The 23,907-nt window shown below is 43.1% G+C and overlaps 1 protein-coding gene across 3 annotated transcripts in view; it reads right to left on the bottom strand.

Annotated features, from left to right (window-relative positions):
* Nucleotides 1–7,513: 7,513 nt before the first annotated feature.
* Nucleotides 7,514–23,907, bottom strand: part of Fbxo32 (F-box protein 32) — a 41,668-nt gene continuing 25,274 nt past the window's right edge. For 2 of the 3 annotated variants that reach the window (XM_048358411.1, XM_048358412.1), the window contains exons 5-9: nt 23,813–23,906; nt 22,494–22,678; nt 15,162–15,344; nt 13,617–13,760; nt 12,805–13,233 (exon numbers count right to left, since the gene is read on the bottom strand). In XM_048358411.1, coding sequence (XP_048214368.1) covers nt 13,144–13,233; nt 13,617–13,760; nt 15,162–15,344; nt 22,494–22,678; nt 23,813–23,906 — 696 coding nt within the window. In that variant the 3' untranslated portion in view covers nt 12,805–13,143. Of the gene's footprint in view, nt 8,231–12,804; nt 13,234–13,616; nt 13,761–15,161; nt 15,345–22,493; nt 22,679–23,812; nt 23,907 lie in introns of those variants that run through there. The other variant, XR_007212751.1, reaches the window with a different exon arrangement.

Raw genomic sequence — 23,907 nt, 5'->3', positions numbered from 1 at the left:
TGAGTGACAAAATAGAATGAAAACAATGGGATCCAGGTTAAAAAGAGTATGGGAAGGGGGAGCCACACCAGTGCTTGTATATGAGCTGAGATGACTTTGTTGTTAGACTCTGGCATTTACCAAATATGATTTCTCAGGATGTGGTCATCGGCTGACTTCCTCCTAGAGCCATTAGATTCCTGCTCTCCCTCTGCCGTCTCCACCCTCTGTCTCCCATAGTCTTTCCCCTACCTTCATCTCTTTCTAGGAGCCTTTTGGACTCTTTCAGAGAAACACAACGATGTTTCTGTCTATCCATCCACCTATCTAGATATATTGTATTAAAATACTTTATTAGAATTTTTTTTTCATTTAGAAACTTATTTGTTTATATCTTTAAGTAGTTGTACAAGGGGGTTTCAATTCAACATGTCAGTTTATGAGTACAGGGCCTCTTGATTAGTCACCTTTTCCATCAAGAATAAAAGGCTTGCCAGGCCCTGGTGGCTCACACCTATAATCCTAGCTACTCAGGAGGCTGAGATCTGAGGATCACAGTTCAAAACCATCCCGGGCAGGAAAGTCTGTGAGACTCTTATCTCCAGTTAACCACCAGAAAACTGGAAGTGGTGTTGTGGATCAAAATGGTAGAGTGCTAGCCTAGAATGAAAAAACTCAGGGACAGCACCTAGGTCCTGAGTTCAGGCCCCATGACTGACAAAAAAGAATAAAATGTTTTACAATAAAATATCTTTGTATATATAGTATACCGCTTTCTCTATTTCTATCCATTCTTTTGTTGTGAGGAATAGATTCAATTCCTAAGCTCTCTCTCTCTCTCTCTCTCTCTCTCTCTCTCTCTCTCTCTCTCTCTCTCTCTCTCTTTCTCTCCTCTCTCTCTCTCTCTCTCTCGCCAGTACTGGGGCTAGAACTCAGTGCCTGAGCACTGTCCCTGGCTTCTTTTTGTTCAAGGCTAGCACTCTACCGCTTGAGCCACAGTGCTGCTTCTGAATTTTTCTGTATATGTGGTGCTGAGGAATTGAACCCAGGGCTTCATGCATTCTAGGCAAGCACTCTACCACTAAGCCACATTCCCAGCCCCTCCCCCCACTCCTTTTCTCTTTCTCCTCTATATGTATCTACGTTAAGAAATTGGCTCTGCAAGACAGTTTGAGACTGCCAACTCTAAAATATGGGTGGTAGGTTGGGGCAGGGTGGACATCAAGGGAAAAACAAATATTTCAGTCTTAGATCTAAGTCAAAGTATTTTGGAAGTAGAATTCCTTTTTTTAGGGGGCTTCATATGCTTTTTTTTTTTTTTTGCCAGTCCTGAGCCTTGGACTCAGGGCCTGAGCACTGTCCCTGGCTTCCTTTTGCTCAAGGCTAGCACTCTGACACTTGAGCCACAGCGCCACTTCTGGCCATTTTCTATATATGTGGTGCTGGGGAATTGAACACAGGGCTTCATGTATAGGAGGCAAGTGCTCTTGCCACTAGGGCATATTTCCAGCCTTTCATATGCTTTTTTTTAGAGCCTTTAGCTGATTGAATGAGGCTGCCCACATTCTGGAGAGTAATCTGCTTCATTCATTCATTCATTCATTCACTCATTCATCCATGGCACCTAAAAAATGCCACCAAAGCAACATCTGAACTGGTCTCTGACCAAACAACTGGCAACTATGATCTCACCAAGTTGACCCCTGAACTTGCTCATCACAGAATTGTTTGGAGGGAGCTGTTTTCACTGGGGCTTGCTGTAATTACCTAGAACAATGGCAAGGCTCTGACAGTGAGAGCTGGGGACATAGAGAACTTCCATCTGTCCACACTACAGGTGTGCTTGGCCAGTGAGTCCTGGTCTCGGGCTTTCCAGCCACAGCTCTCAGCTTTGCTTACACTGATCCAGGAAGAGGCTGCCCTGGGCTTATGTTTTATCCCATGTTATCTGCTTTGGAGAAGCAGGAGCTTCATGATTCCTACTGGAGCTCCTCCAGTGCTTTGGCCTTGGCTCTGGACCCTCGACCCTCTGGGTCTTAGCTTGTAGATAGTATAGATTTTCCCATCTCCTCTTCCTTACCATGCAGGTAAGATCCTGGAGGCTGGGCAGAGCTGGGCTCATACTCCTGACTGGCTGCTCCAGAGCCCAGGGCTGCTCACTGGAGACCCTGTGTAACAGTGATTCTCTGCGATGCTTCTCATACAGGAACTAAATTGGTGTCAGCCTCAATGAAGCCATGGAAAAAACTGTACGGGATAAAGTATTTCTACCATGGACAGAGGCTGACATCTGCTCAGTCTGTATACTGCTTATCTGATGGTCAAAAATATGTTTTGGGGGGCTGGGGATATAGCCTAGTGGCAAGAGTGCCTGCCTCGGATACACGAGGCCCTAGGTTCGATTCCCCAGCACCACATATACAGAAAACGGCCAGAAGCGGTGCTGTGGCTCAAGTGGCGGAGTGCTAGCCTTGAGCGGGAAGAAGCCAGGGACAGTGCTCAGGCCCTGAGTCCAAGGCCCAGGACTGGCCAAAAAAAAAAAAAAAAAAAAAAAAAAAAAAAAAATATGTTTTGGACAACAAACTTCTTTTCAAACAGCATTTCCATTTGGGTCAGCAGCTTTACATTATGTATCTAAAACCAAACAACTACTCAACATAAAAAGGTTTAGAATAAACCTGTCAGTGGATCACAACAGCTCAACAGCTGTGTACACATGATCATATAAGATGAGGATAAGCAAAAACAACTCCAAGAGAAGGACACAGGAGGATTCTATTGTTGACATTATCTTTAAAGTTCTAGATAAATTTCCTGTGGCATACCCTACGTGGTTACTGTGTATGATTTTTGGTACCCTAGATATTGTATATATGACTACCTGATCTAGGGAAGGGAAAGAAAAATGAGGGTGTAAGATATCAGAAGAAATGTATTCACTGCCTTATTATGTAAGTGTACCCCCTTTGCACAATACCTTCTCAATAAAATGTAATTAAAAATAAGTTTTGGTGCTGAATTACACTTATGAAGATGTTTGTGCCTTCTATTTGTAGGCAGAGACTTGTTGGGGGTAGATATGGGATGTGAGGGTCAGAGCAGAAGGAACAGTGAAAGTTGATCTGTGGGGGCAGAACTGATAAGGAAAAAGCTTTGTTGGGGTGGATGACTAGACATGGCCTAGGTACTCTGCCAGAGTAGCTGTATTCATTTCCTATTACTGTTGGAACCATGGCTTAATGAGAATGCACAAAAACATTCTTTTTGTTTGTTTTTTTTTTGTGCCAGTATATGGGGATTTGATCTCAGGACCTCGTGTTCTCACACAGCTGGCACTCTACCACTTGAGCCACAGATTCACTTCTACATTTGTGCTGCTTAATTAGAGATAAGAGTCTCACCGCCTTTTCTGCCCAGCCAGGCTTTAAACCACAATTCTCAGATCTCAGCCTCTCAAGTAGTTAGGACTATAGGCATGAACCACCAGACCTGGCAAGCATTTTATAGTCTCGAAGTTCAGATCAGGTACAAGTCTTCCTGGACTAATGTCAGAATATTGGCAGGGCTGCATTCCCTTCTGAATGGTAGCATCTCTCTCTCTCTCTTTCTCTCTCTCTTTTTTGCTTTTTCAAGACACTACTTTTTTTTTTTTTTTAATAGACACTACTTTCATTCCTAGGCTTGTGGCCCCTTCCAAAGGCAGCAGCAGTAGGTTGAATCCTCTGGACAGTGCATCACACTGTCCTCTTCCTTCTCCATCTTCCACTTGTAAGGATCCTTAGCATGACATTGAGCCCGCTTAGGTAGTCCAGGATAATCTTTCCCTTTTAAGGTACTTAATTGAACCTGCAGTTTCTCCTTTACTTTGCAACATAACATATTCATAGGTTTCGGGGTTGGGATGAGGACATCCACACGGAAACAGTATTGTGCCTACCACAGTATCCTTATGATTTTCACATAAAATAAGTAGCAAGTATAACATATGACTTTAAGTCAAGAGATTGAATTATTTTACTAGTTTTGATATTTGATAGTTTTTAGAGACATTGAGATTAAAATGTATGTTTAATGTATTAAATGTATAAGTTATTTACTTGGGAATGTTTTGCTTATCTTAGCAAGTATTTGATGTGGTCAGATAAGCAAACACACTGGGTTTGTACTTGAAGTATGTAAAAAAATTCAAATGAGGGGTTGGGGAGATTTAGCTCAGCGCCTGCCTGGTGAGCACAAGGCCCCAAGTTCGGTCCTCATCTCTGGAAGAAAAAAAAAGAAAAAAAAACTATAAAAAAAAAATCAAATGAGCCAGGTGCTGGTGGCACATGCCTGTAATCCTAGCTACTCAGGAGGCTGAGACCTGAGAATCACACAGTTCAAAGCCAACCTAAGCAGGAAAGTCCATGAGACTCTTATCTCCAATTAACTACCAATAAAACCAGACATGGGGCTGTGTCTCAAGTGGTAGGGTGCTAGCCTTGAGCAAAAAAGCTTAGGGAGAATACTCAGGCTTTGAGTTCAAAGACTGGCGCGCGCGCACACACACACACACACACACACACTCACTCAGATGAATTAGATTTATAATTGCATGTTTAAAATGTTTAAAGGAATTTTTATTAAGTTTATAAAAGATACTTTTTAGAAGAACTTCAGTCTATTTAATGTGTTTATTAATAGTATAAAAGATCTTGTTTCACATTAAAATTTACTAGACTTGTATGTTAAATATCAAGATTCATTAGTTGAACGTAAAGGAGAATTTAATAAAGACTGGGTTTTGTATTTTTACTTCAACTAACAATTTAAGCCAAGAAACCATAAATTATTAGGTCAATGCAAGTAACCTCTGGCTGATTCATACTCTAGTTTAGGGTATGTGTGGTCCCTAGCCTGCTAAAAGCATTTTATGAATGTAAGTGTGGATTAATTAATTCCTTCAGGCCTGGCACTGTGCTAAGAACTATGTCACTACCCTGAATAAGCATAAAAGAGTTCTGAGAGGCGAGGTTATTCAGTTTGGGGAAGTATGGGTCAGGAAGAGCCTCCAAGGAGTAAGAGGTGTTAACCAGGTAATGAGTTAGAGAAAGAACTTTCTAGATAGATAGGCAGCCTGATCTAAGAAAGCATAGTCTATTGGTGGATTAGTAAGATTGTATGATCCTGGTGGAGGTTCGAAAAATGACTGTAATTGCTGTCATGTTCCTTTTATGTCCTCTTCTAATGGAGAATCAAGGTGTATCCCTGAGTCAAAGTATCAAGTAAGGGATTCCCAGTAAGGGATCGGAATACAGAATGAGCACTGCTTCCATTCTTAGAGTCCTGTTGTCAGGGAATGATAATATTTGTTCATGCTTGAACCAGGTACTGTTGGCTCATGCCTGTAATCCTACTCAGGAAACTGAGATTTGAAGATCACAGTTCAAAGCCAGATTGGGCACACAAATCAGGAAGACTCTTATTTCTAACCAACTAGCTGAGAAAGTGCAAACTGGTAGTTTGGTAGAGCACCAGATATGATGGAAAAAGCCAACTAAGAACACAAGGCTCTGAGTTCAAGCCCTAGTACAGACACACACACACACCTACACACACGCATGCACACACACACACACACACAAATGTTTATTGAACTTTTATTATGTGCCTGACTCCAGGTCTGTACCTCAGTTAGTTTGTTTAACCCTCACAACCAGAGAGATACTTTTATATTCACCATTTTAGAGTCTAGGAGATTGAGACGGAGAGGGCTTAAGTCAGGTGGGGAAGGCCACGTTGCAGGTAAGTGGCAGCCCATAATTTGGACGGCATACAGGCTGTTTTTTTTTCCTCTGTAGTGTTCTTGCCCTCCTTCTTTTTTTTTTTTTTTCTCAAATTTTTATTATCAAACTGACGTACAGAGAGGTTACTGTATCATACGTTGGGCATTGGATACATTTCTTGTACTGTTTGTTGCCTTGTCCCTCATGCCCCCCTCCCTCCCCCCCTTTCCCTACCCCCCCAGGTGTTCAGTTCACTTACACCAAACAGTTTTTCAAGTATTGCTTTTGTAGTTATTTCTCTTTTTTTACCCTGTGTCTCTCGAATTTGGTATTCCCTTTGAATTTCCTACTTCCAATACCAGTAAACACGGTTTCCAATATACTCAGATAAGATTACAGAGATAGTGTAGGTACAAACATAGGAAGTTGATACAAAACATCATCAATAATAGAAACTACACATACACATAGGACGTTGAAAGTAGTTACAACTGTGATATATCACTTGTTTCCATAACATGGAGTTCATTTCACTTAGCATCATCTTATTTGTTTCTAAGTGTATAGCTATTGGGCCTTGTGATGCTCTGCTATGGCTTGCCTAAACCTGTACTAATTATTCCCAATAAGGGAGGCCATAGAGTCCATGTTTCTTTGGGTCTGGCTCACTTCACTTAGTATAACTTTTTCCAAGTCCTTCCATTTCCTTACAAATGGAACAATATCATTCTTTCTGATAGAGGCATAAAATTCCATTGTGTAAATGTACCACATTTTCCTGATCCATTCATCTATGGAGGGGCATCTGGGTTGGTTCCAGCTTCTCGCTATGACAAATTGTGCTGCGATGAACATTGTTGTGCTGGTGGCATTACTGTGATTTTGTTTGTGGGCTTTTGGGTAGATACCCAACAGTGGGGCTGCTGGGTCATAGGGGAGTTCTATATTGAGCCTTCTGAGGAATCTCCATACTGCTTGCCAGAGTGGCTGAACCAGTTTACATTCCCACCAACAATGAAGTAGGGTTCCCTTTTGGCCACATCCCCTCCAACAATTGTTATTATTAGTTTTCTTGATATATGACATTCTTGCTGGGGTGAGATGGAATCTCAATGTTGTTTTGATTTGCATTTCCTTTATGGCCAGTGATGTAGAGCATTTTTTCATATGTCTATTGGCCATTCTCATTTCCTCATCAGAGAAGTTTCTTTGCAAGTCTTTAGCCCACTTGATGAGGGTTGCCCTCCTTCTTCTGAGCTGGCTCCCCACCTCTCTGACTCTCTCAGGAGTCTGCCTCACTTCCTCAAAGGTTCTAGGGTCGGCCTGCCTTAGCAGGTCTCCTTTCTTCTCTGTGTATTCCATTCACAACACTGATTACAAGTTAGTTTAATATCTTTTCTTTCTTTTTTTTTAGTCTTTCTGACTAGAGTTCAAGCTCCATTATGGCAGGAACCATTTCTGTCTTGTTTAACATCCTATTCTCAGGGCTTTTCCCAGAAATGTCTATCAGTGAATAAACAATTGACTTCAACATTCAATATTTGTAAGTCATTCTACTATACAAACAATATGGTATTATTCAATCTAAGAATAATACTGCATTATAGACTCTCTGAGTATTCAGCTCAAACTTATTTTTTATACAGTCCCAGAATTTTTAAAATAATAAATTTCTGAGTGAATGCATATGTCTCAAGAGGCAAGAGATAAACGTATTTGTTATAAAAAGGCAATGTGAATTGATAACCCCCCCAAAAAAATACACTAGTGTATGTTGTTGGAAAAACATTTATTGTAATTCAGTGTCGAATTTTTTTTTTTTACAAAAATATGCCACTGTCTGGTACAAACAACTATAAAAAAATCAGTTCATCATGCAAGAAAAGTGTGCAAATAATTTATACAGGATTCAGCTCACACAATATTAAATAAACATCTTGGCATGGAATTGGTCTAACTTTATGCTTCTAGTTACAATATGCAACCCACTCTGACATTTCTTATCTCAAAAGTACACTCAAGCTTTGAAGTCTAGGTCACAGACTATAAGATAAAAAAACTCTTTCCAGCCAGGGTGATTGGTGTTAGATAGGATAAAGATGACGCCAAAGCCTTCCAAACATAGAGCAGGGCTTGGAACATTCTGCTTAATGGACTTCTGCATCATTAATTAAATCATCTTCTATACTCAGAGACAGAGTCATGTTCAAACTCTAATAGTAATGCTAGAACTGATGGAGTTTCGAAAAAGTTCCCAGTGTTGTAGCAGCCATCCATTTTTGATCAAATGGAGCAGGGCCTAAATTTAGAGAGATTTTTCAGGAAACTTTGTTTACTGAGTTCAAGTAGGCTCAGCAGAAAAAGTCACAAATATCACAGCTTCTTGCTCCTCGCTGCCTGCTGGGATAAACTCTTTGCTGAATGAAGATGAGGTTTCGAGAGCAGTGAACATCTGTTGCATAACAACTCACTGGATCTAGCAGCTGGTACTAGAGGAGAGAGAGATGGGATGGATGACTTACATGTACTTAAGACCTGCTTGCTAACCATCACAACCTCTGTTTCCAGAAAACATGCTTCTGCCTAGCTCTTTATCTTTTTAAGGGCAACTTTTGTAATTACAATGTAAGTACCCAAAGGAAAAACGAATTTTCAAAATATATCACTTACTTTAAAAAATGATGAAGTCTCAGTATGTAGCCCTAGCTGGCCTTGAACTCTGGATCCTTCTGCCTCAGCCTCCCACATGCTGGGATTACAGGTGTGTACCGCCATGCTTAGTCTGTGGCTTACTTTCCAGCAAGTAGGTTGCCCTCACTAGAACACTGTACTCAAAACAGAGTCAGAGGTCTGTGAAAACATTAAATGACTCCTTAACTTTCTCCAGCAAGAATCAAGGGCTTAAAAGGTTTGGAAGACTTAATGGCAGACGCTCTTCATGCAGTCATCTTTCATGCCTCTCACAGTGAGGATCCTGAGACCAATCATATCAAAAATCACGTGTCTCCAGCCATGCTATCGGTGCCTGGGTGGGAGATGGAGATAAACAGTCCAGGCCTCTGAAAGCCCTACATTTCTGTGGAGTTCTATACAGGAGTCCTGGTTGGGGAGCTGGGGTTGAGGGACATCTTCTATATAAGCTGCTTAGACCATTCTGTCTAATAACCCTTCCTGCTCTAAAGCCTGGGGGAGGAGTTTCCTTCATTTGGAAATCCACAAAGCAGAGAAGAAAACATCTACAAAACCACCAAGTCTAAAGGAATTATGACCTTGTTTGTTGAAGCCATCAAGGACGCGGGATATATCAAAGAGTAACATCTCTGCATTTGCCAAGGGGCTCAGGGTGCTTCTGAGGTCTGGTTAAATACTGAGAGATTTCAGGCCAGCATGCAGTCAGAAGAGATGCTTCCCAGACTCAGTTGGAAATAGATTAAAAAAAAAAAAAAAGACCACAAACCCCAGCAGATGTCAACATAGAAAATGATAGAGTTTAGTTTTAAAAACGCACACATAAAATGACAGTTGAAAAACTTTACACATAAAATATAGTGTTTCCATAACAAGACATTATTGCCGCTAGGCAGAAAAAAATATATAAATTCAGGTGCAAATTTTATAATAAACACTGTACTGAGTGCTAAGAAGGATACATAGTTGAACATCTTTTACCATGATTTACCTCCTTGTAAATCATATCACTTGCTTAGACAAACGAAATTCCAAGCTCTCTGCTCCCATAGTAAAAACAACAGAATCAAGGAACATGTGTTAATAGCAAGCTCCTCATAGATGAGCGCAGTGGCAGAAACAGAATATACGCCCACTGCTTCATGTCACAACTGTGTTGAAATTTTGCTGTGCAAATGCTATCCATCTCTTGCAATTTACTTCAATATGAATTGATCATCACTAGCCAAATGTCATCTGACCACTGACATACTGGATAGAAGTTTATGTTGCAACTTTTGTTCCTTTTTTGCTACCTGCCATCCTATTCAACTGATTGGCCCTCTCAAAATAACAGTGTTAAATGATCAAAATGTCATTGGACTTTCTTTTTGAATGGATCTTGCTGTGAAACAAACACTTCCAGACTTCACTCGTTGTCCTTTCCACAAGTTCTGGATGTTTCTCTTTGGGCACTTGAGTTCCTGCTCTTGGACCTTTGAGTTAACATCCAGGATTTACTTCCCTTTCCTAGAAGTCTGGATTATTTCTAGTAGATGTCAACGTCTAGTTCTGCTTCACAGGGCTCAGGATGGGGGCTGGTAGGTACAGCAGAACAAACAATACCCTATCTCTTCCAGCAATTTTTATCCCCTTGCCTTTCCTTGCCTTTCTGATAAGGATTCTTAGTTTATTATCTTTATTTTGTAGGTTAGGTAGTCCTGGGTGGGTTTGCCAATAGAAATTCTCTCTCTCTCTTTTTTTTTTTTTGGCCAGTCCTGGGGCTTGGACTCAAGGCCTGAGCACTGTCCCTGGCTTCTTTTTGCTCAAGGCTAGCACTCTGCCACTTGAGCCACAGCGCCACTTCTGGCCGTTTTCTGTATATGTGGTGCTGGGGAATCGAATCCAGGGCCTCATGTATACAAGGCAAGCTCTTTTGCCACTAGGCCATATCCCCAGCCCCTGCCAATAGAAATTCTATAAATCATGAATGTCTTAGGAGTAAGAGTTTTTAGCTCCCTTTTCTTATATGTAAGGTTCTAGCCATGGTTAACAGAAATGGCCTACTACAAATACTCTGCCTACTCTACTCTTTCCATTGTCCTCACACAAACCACATCTAAGGTCCATCATTTCTGTTCCATTCCCTCTCCCTCTCCACCTGCCATTTCCTTCCTTATTCTCCTCTTCCACTGAAAGAGACTCATGTGTGCTAAGTTTCTTCACGTTCATCCTCCAAACACTTTGTTCCCCCATGCTGCGTCCAATAACACCAAAAGACACAAAGAGAGTGGCAGGCACTCTTTTGGTGAATGTTGCAGGAAGCTGTAACCCCATTGGGAGTCATTTTGTACAATGCAGGTTGTCTGAAGTATGATGTCCAACCCGGTACATTGCTGATGCTCGGTGAGTCTGGGTCTCCAGATTGGTGGTGGCAGTCCAAAGTGCATACAATATTTCTGGGACCACACCCAGTAAGGAGCAAGGGCCATCCATGTCCTTGAACAGCAAGTAGGTGGGTAAATGTGGAAGGCTATGAACTCCTAACCCTAAAAATGTCACCAAAGTCCAAGTATCCAGCGGCTTTCTGCAGCAATGGCAGACACACCCTTCACTTTTAAGGAAGGCAAGATATTTGAGAGGACCTGAATATTATAAGGAAAAATACATTTTTTATTTTACATTCTGAATATTAAATTGATCTGGGGAGAAAAGCTTTAAAATCAAAAGATCAAAACAAGAACAAGAAGCTGGGTGCTGGTAAATTCTATCTACTCTGGAGGCTGAGATCTGAGGATTATAGTTTGAAGCCACTCAAGACAGCTAATTATCTCCAATTAGCCACCAAAAAGCCAGAAGCAGAGCTATGGCTGCAGTGGTAGACCACCAGCCCTAAGCAAAAAAGCTGAGAATGCCAAGGCCCTGAGTTCAAGCCCCAAGCTTGGCTCTGGCGCGCGCACGCGCACACACACACACACACAGTCATGTTTCATTTAGGGAATTCTTTCTACGTTCTTACAATATACAATAATAAAAAAGAAGTAAGTTCCTTTGGTATAAATTTGTTCTGGAAGCTGTGGTGGCCCTTAATGATTTTGCCAAGTGTTTATGAGAGGGGTTGAAACACTATCTATCCCTTGTCTTCTTTCTGTATGTGCTCAGCCATCTTGTCCTCATTTTAAGGGTCACCTGAAGGGTCACTGCTTCAGGGGACTGCTCCTTGACACGAATGTGGGCCAGGTTCCTATTTCTGTTTTACTTCATTGCCAAAGGCACGCAGTGTGGCATCTTTGTTTGGCAGGAGTAGGGCTGGGAAGCAAATACAGCTGCAAATATATGTACATTGTAGGAAAGCAACATTCTATAAAAAGTAAAAAACAAAACCATGACCCACCCTCTCCCAGAAATAGCTGACAATTAACTCATGAAGTCCTGGGTTTTCTTCCCCTGCACAGTGACTGATCTGTGTCTATTTGCCTAGTCAGAACTCCTGGGATCTTAATGCTTGAACTCTCTTCATCTTAACTCTCTGGCCCTGAAGCAAATGAAGTTCTCTCCCTGTTTCTCTAGAACTCCAGGTTTATTTTCAATTACACCTGCTAAAAGTTCTAGCTCAGTTTGCCTCAGTTTGATGGCTTCTCGGCTTCTCACCCCACGAAGGGCAATGGTGGCTAGAAACATGTTTAATTGGCCATGTAAAATTAGTATTTTAAGCCTCAAGCACTTGGGTTCCAATCAGTTCACAGACATCTGCTCATCCATGAAGATAGCCAAAGAAGCTCGGACAAACCTGGAAGTTAAACTGGACAAACCCAGAAGTTAAGCTGGAGAAACCCGGAAGTTAAACTAGAAGAAGGAAGTCTTCACATCTACATGGTACCTCGGTCTATCCATTCTTTGCCACAACTTTGGCTGGGACTTTCCTTAACTGGCTTTCTGTTTCCCTAAAGGAGCTACATCAGAAAAGGAGAAAAAAGGCACAGGTACTTGGAGACTTTTCTAGGACAGAGGGAACTCCAAAGACTCCCCTGTTTGCCTAAAAAGGAAGTCTGAAACAAGATGAGGGTTGCTTCAAATATCCTTTCTATTTTAAATCACTTTTTATAGTGGTGAGTAAACTGACAAGAAACACAGACACTGCCTACTGGATAATGGGTGCTGTTGAGAGAATACTCTATGCTTTTTAGAGGTAGACTATTGTGTGGCATCTTTGTAGGATAAGGCCTTTATGCTCATGCAGGTAGTGGGTGGGTGGTACTTCTTTGCCTTTTGAAAAACAAGCCCCAAATCAAAATAAAAAGCCCAAAGAGTTCTCCTATGTGGTTTTTCTTCTTCTCTTTCACATTGTAAACAGAGAGTGTTCAATCTTGTTATTTGAGTTTTGCCTCCCCCCCACCCCAGGGAATTTATAAAGGAGTTTCCATAAACATCAAGAGAATGGCATTATTCACAGCTCACGGAATTCTTGCCTTTATGGTCTCGCTGGCAAATTGTTAGAAAAAAAAAAGAGTTTATTTACACTATTTTTGCTTTTCCATACCAGTTCTAATGTGAAGTTCACATTTAAAAATTCTCAACGGCAACTGCATCTCTCCCTTCCAACGTCCGCTCCATGACTTCTCGCTGAAGTTTCGAGCCAATGTCTAAAATGTACACTATTTACAAATGAAGTGTCCAAGCTTCCAGCCATCCAATCTGCAGGGGCCCCTTGTGGAGTGTTGTCATGTGTTGGGATTCAGAATTTGAACAAGTTGATAAAGTCCTGGGGTGAAAGTGAAATAGAGCAGCTCTCTGGGTTGTTGGCTGTGCACGGATGGTCGGTGCCCTGGAAAGGAGAGTTGGGGTAGGGTTAGATTTCAGTACTCAGAGGCTGCGCACTCGCTCCTGGCATAAGGAGGCAGCATACAATATCAAAACAGCAATTCTGTCAAATGGGCCCCAGCACTGGAAAAGCTCTGAGTTTTCTCGTGTGTGCTCCCATGCACCTGGAGAGAGGAGAATTCACAGGTGAATGGGATACAGAGATCAGCAATGAAGGTCTTCGTGTTTCTTCCTCCTGTCCAGACACTGAATGTGTTTTACTTACTCCTTGAGCCAGGAGACAGGAAAAGGGAGGAAGAGGAGGAAAGGATGGAGCCTCCTGTCACTGTACTGCTGACTCTCAGGGACTGGCAGGGACTCTGTGGCAGCCACCTCTGGGACACATACCTTCCAGGAAAGGATGTGGCAATGCTTGCAAAGCTGTAGGGTGTCTCCATATTGCTCTTTCCTTGGATAACATCGTATAAGCTTAAAATACATCTTCTTCCAATCCAGCTGCCCTTTGTCTGACAAAATTAATCGCTTGCGGATCTAGAAACCAAATGAGCAAAAGTAGTTGCAGAAGAGTTCCAGAGCATGGTTTGTGGCTTTCTAGAGCTGAAAAATTCTGCTTCCACCCTCTTCTCCCCACCACGAATTTTTTCTTTCCTTATTTCCTTCCTTCCTTCCATCCTTCCTTCTTTCCCTCTATCTAATCATAGCAATGGGGAAAAATGTCAAGACTTAAAGAAATACCTTCCTAGCTCTCCTCATAATAGTATCCAACCAGTCTTTTTAAAGAAATAGGTGACTGCTGACCTCTTTCTAGTTATTGATACCACACTGTATTGGATGTTGCTTTAAAGTTCATAACATTTCCATAACCCGCTTCAGCCTTTGCTTTGCTTTGCTTTAGTTTTGAGTGACTATTTCCCTGGAGATGCAGTAACTGACACTACGGCTCTATTTTATATTTAAGCATTCGTAGCTTCATGACCAGCACCCATACAACTCACACATCTATATAAAGAAATTAGAAAAATCCAAATTCAAATTCAGGGCCATTGTCTCACCTAGAGAGCCACTTTACTAATTTGGACTGGCACTCAGCCATTTTTGGCCTTTGTTCATCTTGTCTAAAGTGGGTGTGATAATGCCTGTCTTCCCTAGGTCATCAGAACAGGAGGAAATAATGTCTGTAGCAGCACTTGGATTATAAAGCACCATAAAATGTTCTTTTGTTTTTTATTTTATTTTATTTATTTATTTATTTATTTATTTTTGGCCAGTCCTGGGCCTTGGACTCAGGGCCTGAGCACTGTCCCTGGCTTCTTCCCGCTCAAGGCTAGCACTCTGCCACTTGAGCCACAGCGCCTCTTCTGGCCGTTTTCTGTATATGTGGTGCTGGGGAATCGAACCTAGGGCCTCGTGTATCCGAGGCAGGCACTCTTGCCACTAGGCTATATCCCCAGCCCTCTTTTGTTTTTTTTTTTAAAGAAAGGAAGTATGGGGCTGGGGGTGTAACTTAGAGGTAGAGTGCTTGCTTTGCATGCATGAAGCCCTGCATTCGATTCCTCAGCATCACATAAACGGAAAAGGCCAGAAGTGGTGCTGTGGTTCAAGTGGTAGAGTGCTAGCCTTGAGCAAAAAGAAGCCAGGGACAGTGCTCAGGCCCTGAGTTCAAGCTCCAGGACTGGCAAAAAAAGAAAGTAAGGAAGTATGCCAGTTTATGAATTTTTTTGGTGACTTGTTAAAAATATGATTAGGTTAAGATTTTTTATTTCATCAAAACAACAAAACTCAAACCCCTAAACCTCTCACAGTCATGTAGAAGGTCCTTAGATGTAGTTTTCCAGACAATGCAGGTTCGGCCTGGGGTGGCTAGCCTTCATGGTAGGCAAGGGGAGGGGTGGACTGGGAGGCGGGCAGGAGGCTGCTGGTCCCCTTCCTTACCTGCCGCTCGGAGAAGTGGTACTGGCAGAGTTTCTTCCACAGCAGCCGGTCCTCACTGAGCACGTGCAGGTCTGGGGCCACCTGCCCCAGACTGACCAGGTCCCGTCCATCACTCAACCTTTGCAGGATGTTCAGTTGCAAGCATAAAGGCAGGTCAGTGAAGGTGAGGCCTTTGAAGGCAGGCTGCAAGAGAGAAGGATGAATGAGGAGAAGTTGGGAGTGAGAGAACCATCATTCTCCTGGTGACACCCTCCAAAGATGCCAGTGGCCCTCCACTTTCAAGCTGGCTTATTGCTCAGGAGTTAAAGGCAGTCATTGCCCCCATCCTCCATACAGAAGTCCTACAGAGAGCAGCCTGGAGTGGCTGGCACTAAATGGTGCCATGGGCCTTTTCCTGTTTCACAGAGTTCTATGCTTCTGCTCTGAATATTTGTCAAACAGCACATTCTAAACTCTTGTGTCTCATGCAGTTCACTGCTCAATGCCAACATTCACGACCTTCCCAAATGTCATGGCCCCGGAAAGCATGAGAATCCCAGCCTGCCATCTCCCTGCCCCTTGTCACCTTGGGGCCCTTTACCCAAGTATGCTTGGCCAGTCCCAAACACATCTTCCTCCCTGTGCACAGTACCCTTCCTGGGCCTCTTTCTTTTCCCTTAGGACAGGAGTCGCTTTGGCAGTTCCCCAGGCCATGGCCATGCATGGAACTTTCCAGGAATGCCTAAGATCTTCAATTATTCCTCCCCCCCACCAAACCCTGAATGGTACAGCCCTGCTACACCAGCAGGTCCTGAAGGCAGAGGGTTTTATCTGGTCCTGTTGCTGTGTCCTTAGGGTCCAGAAGAGGGCTTGTAACAGAGCAAACACTGGCAGGTATAGGTAGAATGAATGAAACTTGAATAGTTTTAACTGAATAGTCTAAAACAGATAAAAAAAAAAACAATTCAAAGACACTGTGCTTGTGTGTGTATATAATATGTATGTGTGTACACGAGTCTTATGTTTGCACATATGTGTGTGGATCTGTGTGTGCGTGTGTCTGAGTTTGTGTGTGCTGTATTTGTGTATGCCTGCATGAATGTATGTGTGTATGTACGCAGGTATATATGTATCTATACATGTCTGTGTGTGTCTTGTCTCTGTGTGTATATGTGTGGTCAATAGATTTTAGCTCGATGTTTTTTTTTTTTTTTTTTGCCAGTCCTGGGCCTTGGACTCAGGGCCTGAGCACTGTCCCTGGCTTCTTTTTTGCTCAAGGCTAGCACTCTGCCACTTGAGCCACAGCGCCGCTTCTGGCTGTTTTCTGTATATGTGGTGCTGGGGAATCGAACCTAGGGCCTCGTGTATCCGAGGCAGGCACTCTTGCCACTAGGCTATATCCCCAGCCCTAGCTCGATGTTTTATAACCTCTGAGAGGTCACAGAATAAAACAAGCACAGGATGAAGAAACCTTTCCTTAGCTTGGAAAGACACCCTGGCAATCGGTCTTATGTTCCCGCATCAAGTTCTTTTCCATGGGGGGGGGGGGGGGCAGTCCTGTGAGGAACAGAGGAGAGGACACAAAGGCCAAACCCACGGAGGACTGCAGGGCTCACAGTCCCAGCCATTGCCCGTGTCGATGGGAGGCAGGCCTGGCGTGCCGTGGGAAGGTGGGCAGCGGCCCTGGGCCCTGAGAAGGGGGCTCTGTGAAGAACAGAAGGGGACGGGCAGCAGGTCTGGATCCCAGGCATTTTTGGGAAATCACATCTGAATTTCCCAAGAACAATGACTGGATTTAGAAGACATCAACGGTCTCTCCCATTTTAACCATCTCAGATTTGGGCCTCCTGTTTCATCAGTGTCTGCGACTTGACATTCTGATCTCTCAGTTCTATTCCAGGTTGCTGGGCTGGGCTTTTCGACTGCTTGTCGTGTTCAAGAGCTGATGTGACTGCAGAAGGCCGTAGACCATTTATCATCTGTTGCTGATCATGTGAGCTCATAAAACTGCCATGAGATTTTCGTTTGGTTTCCAACACTTCAAAGCCTCTCTCTTTTTTTTTTTGTTAAAAATGCCCATGCCAATTATTACATTAACTTTATTAAAGGCAAGTCCACTTGGCAAGTTCTCTCTGTCAAATTTTCAAACCTGAACGTTTCCAAAATCCTTGCTTAGACCCCATGCCAAACTCTTCCTGCTGATAAATGGTTAACTGCTTGCATGCCTTGCTGGCTGGCCATAAACATGTAAAATATAAACTCTTGCTTCTCTAGTGCAGCATTTGGCTAACATCCATTTATGTCTTTCTCCCCCCATCCCACGTTTCAAAACCCTGCCTTGCCCCTAGCACTGTAATTATATTTCATTTTCCCTCTACAAACCAGTTCCTTTAATTTTTTCCCCTTCATCCTTTATTAGTTGAATTACAGTTGCCAACACAAATTCATTCCAAAGAATTAGATAGGAAGATTTCAAAGGAAAAGAAGATTATATACTGGAAAGATATCCATTGGACTTTGGCATACATTTGCTATGAAAGTCACCTTAAATATGTTCATGGAATAACCTACTTCTCTTAGCACTAAACTCTTAGGAAGAATGTTTTAAAATACAATCTGCCTTGAAGTAATGAAGTCCTCTCTGTCTCTTTTTCCTTTCTCTGTAGAGCTGGGCATTTATGGGAAAAGTTCTTCAGAGCTCTATAGATTCCAGTTCAGCTTTAAAAAAAATCATAGAGCTCAGAGCCCAGGAGAACATAGTGGGTGAGAAAGCAAGAGTTAAAAGGATAGCCTGGTCCTGGCAAAATGACACCTAGCCCTCCATATCTTTAGATTGTGTATCTTCAGAAAAAATGAACCATGGGTAGAAAATATTCAGGTCCTGGTCTGGGTATGGTTCATCTCTGCATTCTTAGCTACTCGGGAGGCTGAGGTTGGGAGGATCACAGTTTAAGGGCAGGCTAGGCAGAAAAGTTCTCAAGACCTCTTCTCAACAGATAGCTGGACCAGGAGGTACATCTATGATCCTAGCTACAACAGAAAAGACTATGTAGCTCTTGTGGAGGAAGCAAGAGAGCAGAAAATCAGGGCTGGAGGTTTGACTCAGTGGTAAGAGTACCCCTTTAGCAAGCCCAGAGTTCAAACCCTAATCCAGTGAGAAAATAAAAAATATGCATATATATGGAACATGTGAAGTTTCTTTTCTTGTCATTCTTCCTTAAACAATATAGCATAACAGCTATTTACACAGCATTTCCATGGTAGTAAGTATTAGAGAGAATTTAGAGGAGGATATATGTAGGTTATATGCAATTGTTACTTTGGTGTTCTCGCAGGTCTTGAAGGCAATCCCTGTGGATACTGGGGACACACACACACACACACACACACACACACACACACACACACACACACACACATTGCTGAGCCTGTGGCTTGAACTTAGGAACTGAGATTTTTTTGCTCTATAATTTGAGTCATACCTCCACTTCTGGCTTTTCTTTTTGCCAGTCCTGGGCCTTGAACTCAGGGCCTGAGCACTGTCCCTGGCTTCTTTTTGCTCAAGGCTAGCACTCTGCCACTTGAGCCACAGTGCCACTTTTGGCCATTTTCTATATATGTGGTGCTGAGGAATCGAACCCAGTGCTTCATGTATACGAGGCAAGCACTTTACCACTAGGCCATATTCCCAGCCCCCACTTCTGGCTTTTTTTGAGTGCTTAATTGGAGATAAGAGTCTCACGGGGCTGGGAATATGGCCTAGTGGCAAGAGTGCTTGCCTCCTACACATGAAGCTCTCGGTTCGATTCCCCAGCACCACATATATGGAAAACGGCCAGAAGGGGCGCTGTGGCTCAGGTGGCAGAGTGCTGGCCTTGAGCGGGAAGAAGCCAGGGATGGTGCTTAGGCCCTGAGTCCAAGGCCCAGGACTGGCCAAAAAAAAAAAAACAACAAAAAAAGAGTCTCATGGACTTTTCCTGCCCAGGCTGGCTTTGAACCATGGTCCTTGGATCTTAGACTCCTGAGTAGCTTGGATTACAGGTGTAAGCTGCTGGTGCCTGGCTTGACAAATATAGTCTTCACTCCTCAGGCTAATTGTTTCTCATTTATAAAATGAAGAAATGCATATCTTACAGCACTTTTGGGTAGAATGGATGAGATACTGAATGGAAGTACTTAGCTCAGTGCCCAGTAAATTTTAGTCATTTACTCTAATTCCAGTTATTCACTAGATGAGATAATTAACACACGTGAAGGACTCAGATGACTGTGTGCTTAAGAAAGGACTTGAAAGTAAATAACACTCGACACATTTACCATGCTTTCTGTGTACCGGGCACTGTTCCAACAGCTTTCTATACACTCAAGAGCTCTCTCATAGGGCTAAGCGGTGGCATCGGTGCCCTGATTTTCCATATAAGGGAAACGAGGCCCGGGGACATTGACCAACTTGCCCCAAACCTGTGGTTGGTAATGTACCATGGTCATCCATCATCCAGGGCAGTACATTGTGTTGCTCTGAACACTGAACAAGAACTTCAGCAAGTAGTGAGGAAGAAGATGGCCCCTCATACATTTATTCATTCAACTTGCAATTTCTTGGCTGCCTTGTTCCGGGGACAAGAGCAAAGATAGATAATGTCCTTTATGGAGTTTATAAACTAGTGGGTGGAGACAAAGGTGCGTGGGCATAAGAAGCCCATGGACCTGCTCCCAAGAAGTGCTCTGAGGGAGGGGATAGGACTGTGACTCTCCACAGTGATGGGCAGGAGAGACCTTGGGCCAAAGGGCCTGAGGCAGGACCAAGCTGGGAGTGTGCACACAGCAGAGGAGAGACGTTTGGAGCAGCTCAAGCAGGGTGGAGCAGGAGAGATACTCCTGTTTAATCTCTTTTGCATCAGATTTCATTGGATTAAGAAAGGATTTTTAAAAAGCCGGATCATTGGATAAGTTCAGCAAGCTTTGCCATTTTAGGAATAAGGAGTCCAGGGTTCTGACTTAAGCTCTAGGCCTCACTGCTGTGTCATGCAAGGAGAGTCACTGCGCTTCTCTGGTCCCCACTCCAGTTGCTTTCTGTAAAGAACTATTTTGAGTTCCCAGATTTTGGCACTAAAGATAAGAAAATATTTCGAGGCCTGAAGAAGCTATGTGGTTGCTTTTCTCAGGTTGTTCAGTCCAATAAACCTGCTGGCCTGTGAGTTTGTCTCTCTGATCTTTTAAAATTCATATTCTGGGAACTAAAGGAAATATTTTCTTACACTTTTCATGTCATAGTTACTTCTTCAGAATGTTTGGGGACCAACTAAGGAAGGCTCTGAAGAAGTGAGCTGGTGGAAATGCAAGGTAGAGGGGCAGATGGGGCTCCTACAGGATAGGTAGAGGGAACAGAGAAAGCTCTGGACAAGTGTGACCACCTAGATGTGTGTTCCAGAGTTGTTGGAGGAAAAGTGCCATTGGAGCATGTGGAATTTGTTCCATTATATCACTGGCACTGTAATCTCCTGAGCTTAAGATAGGAAGTTTTAAGGGTAGACAACAGAGAGTGCTAGAAATCAGAAAGAAGGTATAGGGGGTATTCTGAGAGAGAGAGAAGAGAGGAATATCAGTCTCAGATTCACACTGTCGAACTATGTCCACACTTGAGAGGAAACAGTGTAAATTATTAAAATAAATAAGGTTCTGTGTGTGTGTGTATGAGCACACACGCAGATGTGTATGCTTGCATGCCAGTACTGGGGCTTGAACTTAGGACCTGGGTACCACTTGTGCCACAGCTCCACTACCAGCTTTTTGCTGGTTAATTGGAGGTCAGAGTCTCATGGGCTTTTCTACCTAGGCTGGCTTTGAACTGCAACCCTCAGATTTTAGCCTCTTGAGTAGCTAGATTACAGGCTTGAGCCACCTGGCTTGACAAATCAGGTTCTTCATAGTAGATGTATTCCTCTAAAATGATCAAATGATTGAGTTTTTGGAAGATGACCTGCACGTGTGTGTGTGTGTGTGTGTGTGCGCGCGCGCGCCTGTGTACTGTAGTTGAAGTGATTCTAAGAAAGTTACAAAACTCTGAAGCTTCTAGTTATTTCTTGCTTTCAAGTTTAAGGAAGCAAGACTCAGAGAAGCCATTAATATAACATAGCAAAGCAAAGGAAGTGGCTTTTGAAACTTCTTATAGTAAAATAGTTATTGAAGAGGTCAAGAAGGCTTCAGTATGCTACCTCCGCCAGATACAGTACAGCCCCAAACTTTTATCAGTGTGGATTCCGGAAGCCATTAACAGCCACATCCAGTGATTAGATAAGTAAGCCGAGTGCTACGTGAGCTGCTTAAGTGTCTGTCGGTTAGGGAGCCCTAAGCGATTACAACAGTGTGGAGTCTTTCATATGTTTTGTGTGCTTTAGTCTTCCCCTCTCTATTAAGTGGACAAGGATAGAGGGGGGGGGGTTATGTTTTGAAAGCCAAAAGCAACTACTGATAGAGGTGGTTATGCTTTGCTGCTAACCTAGAGCTTTAAAAATAAAATTCAATGAGAATTCTCATCTTCTTTTTCTTTGTTCACAGTACAGTAACATAAATCAGATTTCTTTTTTTGTGCCAGTCCTGGGGCTTAAACTCAGGGCCTGAGCAACAACGCCCTGACTTTTGTTTTATTTTTGCTCAAGACTAGGGCTCTACTACTTGAGCCACAGCTCTTCTTCCAAGAATCAGAATAAAAAAAATTTTTTTTTTTTTTGGTCAGTCTTGGGGCTTGAACTCAGGGCTTAGGTGCTGTCCCTGAACTTCTTTTGCTCAAGGTTAGCCCTCTACCACTTGAGTCATAGTTCCACTTCCGGCTTGAAAAATTATTAGAGATAAGGGTCTCACAGACTTTCCTGCCTGCACTGGCTTTGAACTGAGATCCTCGGATCTCGGCCTCCTGAGAAGCTAGGATTACAGGTGTGAGCCATTGGCGCTCAACCAGGAACCAGAATTTTCAAAGGCTGGTCCCAGTTCACCAAGCCATTCACCAAGCCACTGCCTTCATGGGCTTCGCTGTAGTCAAGACAGCATCAAACAGCTCATTAAAAAAAAAAAAAATTCACCCTGAAGAAAAAAAAGAGCAGAGGGATCCCCGAAATCCACCCGGACAATCAGCAACACCCCCAAAGCCAACTTCTCAATTCCCCATCATGATGTTTCAATTGGCTGTCGTCCTTCACGTCTTTTCGTTCCATTTTACCAAGTGACTGTTCCCACCCTCCCCCGGCCCCTCAGTACCAGGATAAAGCCTGTCATCAGAAGAGGCCAGCTTGGTCCCTCAGCAGCCCTGGTGCGGCTGCGCAGCCTCCCTGGGGGAGGCGGGGCCTCCCTGCTTACCCTGGTGATCTGGATGTTGTTCAGCTGTTGCTGCCAGTGTAGAATGGTCTCCATCCGATACACCCACATGTTGACGTTTCCCACCAGCACAGACTTGCCCACTCTTTGGACCAATGTGCACAGGGAGGTGTAGAGGGTCTGCAGCAGCTCCCTTATAAGTCTAATGTTTTGTTGGTCTTCAAGAACTTGAGTGGGGAGGAAAACAAATATAATCCGAGTTAGGATATGAAAACTGTGAACATTTTATGAGTGGGCGTTTCTTCTTCTCCCCCTGTTCTTCTCACCTGGGCATTGCCTCTGGGAATATGGTTTTCTTTCTCATTTTTTTTTTTAAACACTTGGCAAAGCTTCAGAGGTAGAGGCCAACTGGTAGAGTTTCCATTTATCTAGGTCACTCTTTGTTCTCTTCTTTCTGGGTTTTTATAAAGCCCCCTTTTCTTTCTATTGTTCTACCAGTGTTAATGGCTCACCTGATCAGAAAGTCACTTCTTGCTCAGTAGTGACATCTTTTGGATGGTCAGTGATTCCACTGTTTGGAATCTGGGTTCTAAATCCTGTCTGACAAATCTCTTTGTCATTATAGACAAAGGACTTCTCACAGGCCTGGGTTTCCCCAGGCATACAATGACCTAGTGGAGGCAGAGCCCCAAGGCTCCCTCTAGCTCCAGGCTATGAATCTGGTGTGCATCGCAGCTCTATTTCCTAGGAATCTGGCTAAGTAAATCACCAAAGGAAGGACCTGGGTCCTTCCTGAGAAACCTTTGAGATTTAAAGCATGGCAAAGGGATGATCCCAAAGAAAGGATGGGAGATTGGTGGTCTCTTTCTTTGTCCCTCTCCTAGTTTTTAGCAGAACTCAATCTGTATATGAGTTTGAACCTAAGCCTTGCTAGGCAGATGCTCCACTACTTGAGCCATACTCACAACCCTTCTTCTCAGTTGGTTTAGTTATTTTTCAGATAAGGTTTCCCCTCAAGGCCAGCCTGGGATTCCAATCCAGTCTTTTACTGCCTAACAAGTAGCTACATTACCTATATGGACCCCCATATCTGGCTTGTTGGGTGAGATGGAAGTATCAATAATTGTTGGCTGGGCTTCCCTCAAATTGTAATCTTCCCATTTCTACCTTTCAAGTGCTGTGGTCACAGACATGAACTACTACTTCTGGATCTACCCCTTTCTGAACTGGAATTTGGCATCCTTCAAATACAACTCGAGTTGTTCATTTCCAATGACTTGTATTACTATTGACTGTATCAGAAAATCACCTGCCTATGCCAACACCTACAAAAAGGGGCCAGAGAGTGCAAGAGAGCTCACCTTTTAGTACCACTTTTTCCAAAATGTTCATGAAGTTCTTTTGAGCAATGCCACTCAGGGATGTGAGCTGTGACTTTGCTATCAGTTCCAACAGC

This window comes from Perognathus longimembris, chromosome 12, assembly GCF_023159225.1.
Source record: "Perognathus longimembris pacificus isolate PPM17 chromosome 12, ASM2315922v1, whole genome shotgun sequence".
In the NCBI taxonomy this organism is placed as follows: domain Eukaryota; kingdom Metazoa; phylum Chordata; class Mammalia; order Rodentia; family Heteromyidae; genus Perognathus; species Perognathus longimembris.
This window is presented reverse-complemented; position numbering and strand designations above follow the sequence as displayed.